The sequence below is a fragment of the Otolemur garnettii genome, unplaced genomic scaffold, assembly GCF_000181295.1.
Source record: "Otolemur garnettii isolate 467f Iridium unplaced genomic scaffold, OtoGar3 scaffold00021, whole genome shotgun sequence".
NCBI lineage: Eukaryota > Metazoa > Chordata > Mammalia > Primates > Galagidae > Otolemur > Otolemur garnettii.
The window spans coordinates 7891256-7894882 of record NW_003852416.1 but is presented as its reverse complement, the minus strand read 5'-3'; the positions used below and the strand labels follow the sequence as shown (position 1 = coordinate 7894882).

General features: G+C 36.2%; 1 protein-coding gene across 1 annotated transcript in view; it reads left to right on the top strand.

Moving 5' to 3' along the window:
* NHLRC2 (NHL repeat containing 2) overlaps positions 1-3627 on the top strand; it is a 52319-nt gene that overhangs the window by 15592 nt on the left and 33100 nt on the right. Inside the window, exon 4 of the mRNA XM_003787152.2 lies at positions 2422-2543. Within this exon, the coding sequence (XP_003787200.1) occupies positions 2422-2543 (122 nt within the window). The remainder of the gene's footprint in view (positions 1-2421; positions 2544-3627) is intronic.

Sequence of the window (3627 nt, the reverse complement as noted above, 5' to 3'; positions counted from 1 at the left end):
ATTTAACCTAAGTCCGCTGGGCTCCGGGAAGAGGTAGAGCTGGGATTTAACATAAGTCCGCTGGGCTCCGGGAAGAGGTAGAGCTGGGATTTAACATAAGTCCGCTGGGCTCCTGAGTTCATTCTCTAGCCACTGCATTATGCTACCTCTCTACTGACCTCTAGGACAATAGAACTCTGCAAAGCCGTTTGGAGCTTCTGACTTAGAGGCTTTGAATGGCTTGTCCCCTGTTACGGACATAGCAATTGTATTTTATTCTTTTTACTTTCTATCCTTAAGTATCCAATGTACTCAGTACTATTATAAAACCAATTTACAGTTACACTTTCATATGAAAGATAAATCACAACTATAGCCCAAAATGAAGGAGGGCGATGGGAGGGAGGAGGTTTGATGGAGGGTAAATGGTGGGACTACACCTATGGTACATATTGCAAGGGTACATGTCCAATCTATTAAGTATAGAGTATGAATGTCTTAATACAATAATTAAGTAAATGAGGCGAAGGATGTATTAACTAGTTCAATGTAAGCATTCCAAATTGTATATAAAATCAGCACATTATACCCCATAAAAGCATTAATGTATACATGATCCATGTGTTTATATGACTTAATAAGAGAAAAAGAAAATCTATCTGCATTGCAAAAGCTCAGATGTAGATCATAATTATTCTTTGCTTCTCTTAAAGTATATGTGAGATATTGTTGGACTCTATGACAGAATAAAATCATAGATATAAATGATTCATACCCCGAGGTTTGGGGGCTCCTTAAGTTGTTAAGTATAAAATGTCCAATTTCCTTAAATACTAAGTTTCACAGTTGATATCTCTGACATTTCACTTTGTACATACCCAGTCTTTCAAATACATGTTTTGGCTTGTGGTTATTTTTCAAAAAAATTTTAGAGCAATTTTTGTGAAACCATGAATAAGTCAAAAATTTGTGTTATTTTCAAATATAAGTTCCGTTGTGGAATAAATGAAGTGCAGAAAGCTTGAAATATCAACAAAATGCTGGGGGAAGGATGTGGCTAATAAATACACAATACATTCAGTCTGAGAGGTTCCCATTCTGGTGGTTTTAATCTCAAAAATGAGCCACTTGGGTGACCTGAGACAAAGGTGGATAATGATGAGCTGAAAGCTGTAGTGAAAGTGAATGCATCTCAGCCTATGTGTGATTTAGCAGCCAGGCTTGACTTCGCTGTTCCAACAGTAGTGGACCATTTGAAACAAATTGGTACAATAAAGAAGCTGGATAGTTGGGTTCCACGTGAATTAAACAAGCGAGAAATCATATCAGAGCTTGCCTTTCTTTGCTGTCACATCATAAAGGTAAACTGTATTGTTACATGTGATGAAAAACGGATTCTTTTTTGACAATCACAGCCATTTGGCACAATGGTTAGATAAAGATGGAGTGCCAAAACACAGTCCAAAACCAAATATTCATCACAGAAAGCTAATGGTGTCTGTTGGTGGTCCAGCGCTGGTGTTACCCACTACAGCTTCATGAAACTTACTCAGTTGATTACAGCAGATGTCCACTGCAAGTAATTGGATGAGATGATGAGTATGTTTGTGATTAAGCAGCTGAGATTGGTCAATAGAGACAGACCAGTCCTCTTGCCAAGATAACGCTTGACCTCATGTCACACAAATAATGCTGCTCAAACTATAGAAGCTGGAATTGGAAACTCTGTCATCCATAGTGTTCGCCAGATCTTGAGCCAACTGACTTCTACTTCTTCCAGGCTTTGGCCCACATTTTACAAGGTGAAATAGTTCTCAACAAGCCTTGGAAAGTGGCATTTGCAATTTCATCACCACTTGCTCTCCAAGCTACCATTAAGATGCTACAACTGTGTCAGTAGTTAGGCACATACTTGGATTCATTGTACTGCTTCTTGTTTGAGATACCACAAACTAAACTTTTGATTTGAAAGCAGACATTTCATGTTTAATGACAAAATAAATTCTTGACTGGGACTCAGGATCCAGGATGGTTTGCAATATTTTAGGGCATGTATTTTTTCTAGGGAAAGGGTTCATAATTTTTATTACATTATCAAAGGACCAGGTCTTTTGAAATTGTTAAAAATTACCTGTTGAAAGATTGAAATTATTTTTAAATCTTTCTAGTCTAGGTAATAGGTGTTTTAATACTTTCAAGATTATTTTCTTCTGATGTATGCTACCATATTTAAATGCACTAGTAATAACATCCGTGCATAAGCTCAGACATTAGGAAAACTCACTCTTGAAAATAATAGCTACCCGGGAAAACATTTTATATTTTAGGTAGAAGTATCATGTTCTTTCTATTAAAATCCCAGCATTAAATATAAAGTTTGTTTTTTTGTGAGGTCACTTTTTAAGTGGGAAAATTTTGTCTTATGACTGTCTTGTTTTTTAGGACCCAACCCTGGAAGAAAAGATGGAATATTTTCTGAGTCAACTTTTAATTCTCCACAGGGTGTAGCCATAAAGAATAATATCATATATGTGGCGGACACTGAAAACCACCTTATAAGGAAGGTAAGTTTTCATTTTAAAGTTTTAATACTTCTAACCAGAAAAACTGATCTTTATTTGCTACATTAAATATCAGCAGTTAAAGGGTGATGCTTTAGTGTGTTACAGCTCCCTTATAGGGCTTTTCCCAAGGTGCTTGCTTTAGTTTGTTTTTCTCTGTGTCACAACATAGTTGCCACAGAAGAAAAGCTCATAGTTATCTTTTAATCTTTTGTTTCAAAGTTGTTTGCCTAAACACTCAAAAGTACCTCATTTTAAAATATTTTTTTTTTCTTTTTTCTTTTTCCTTTTTTTTTGGCAGGGGTGGATGGGGGACAGGTTTCTTTCTGTTGCCTGGGCTAGAGGGCAGTGGCATCATCATAGCTCACTGCACCCTCAGCTCTTGGGCTGAACAATTCCTCTTAAACTCCTGGCTTCAAGCAATCTTTCCACCTCAGCCTCCCAGAGTACTAGTATTACAGACTTGAGCCACTGACTGTCCAGCCTGAATATTTTCTTAGCCACTAGTTTACAAAGTGATCCCTTGTGCTTTTTCAGTTAAATTTTCTCAAACTAGAAAAATATCTGCCTCCCTACAACTCTTGTGCCTTGGCTAGAAATACTAACCAATTATTCTTCATTTTTGTTTTATCTCATTATGTAAGTAATATGTGTTCTTGATTTTGAGAAATCTGTTAATATATAAGACTAAAAAAGTCCCCAGATCATCAATTCCTAACCACTCTTAGTAAAGTTTGTGCCTTTTTCAGACATTTTATATTCATACAAAAATAAATTGATATTAAAAGAACTTTCTTCTGGAGCACTTTTCTGGTCTTGGGCTGTTACAGATTATCTGGCTGTGAACATTCATATATAAATTTTACAAGCACATAATTTTCATTTCTCATGGGTAGATACCTAGAACTGGAATAGTAGAATTGCACGTTTTGTATTTAGTTTCCGAGAGCTGCTACCTTGTCTCCGCTAGCAGTTGCACCATTTTATATTCCCGCCTGCAATATCTGTGGGAATATTCTCCACATCCTTCCCATCACTTGTTACTTTTCTTTTTCTTTTTCTTTTTTTTTTTTTTTTTTTTTGAAAC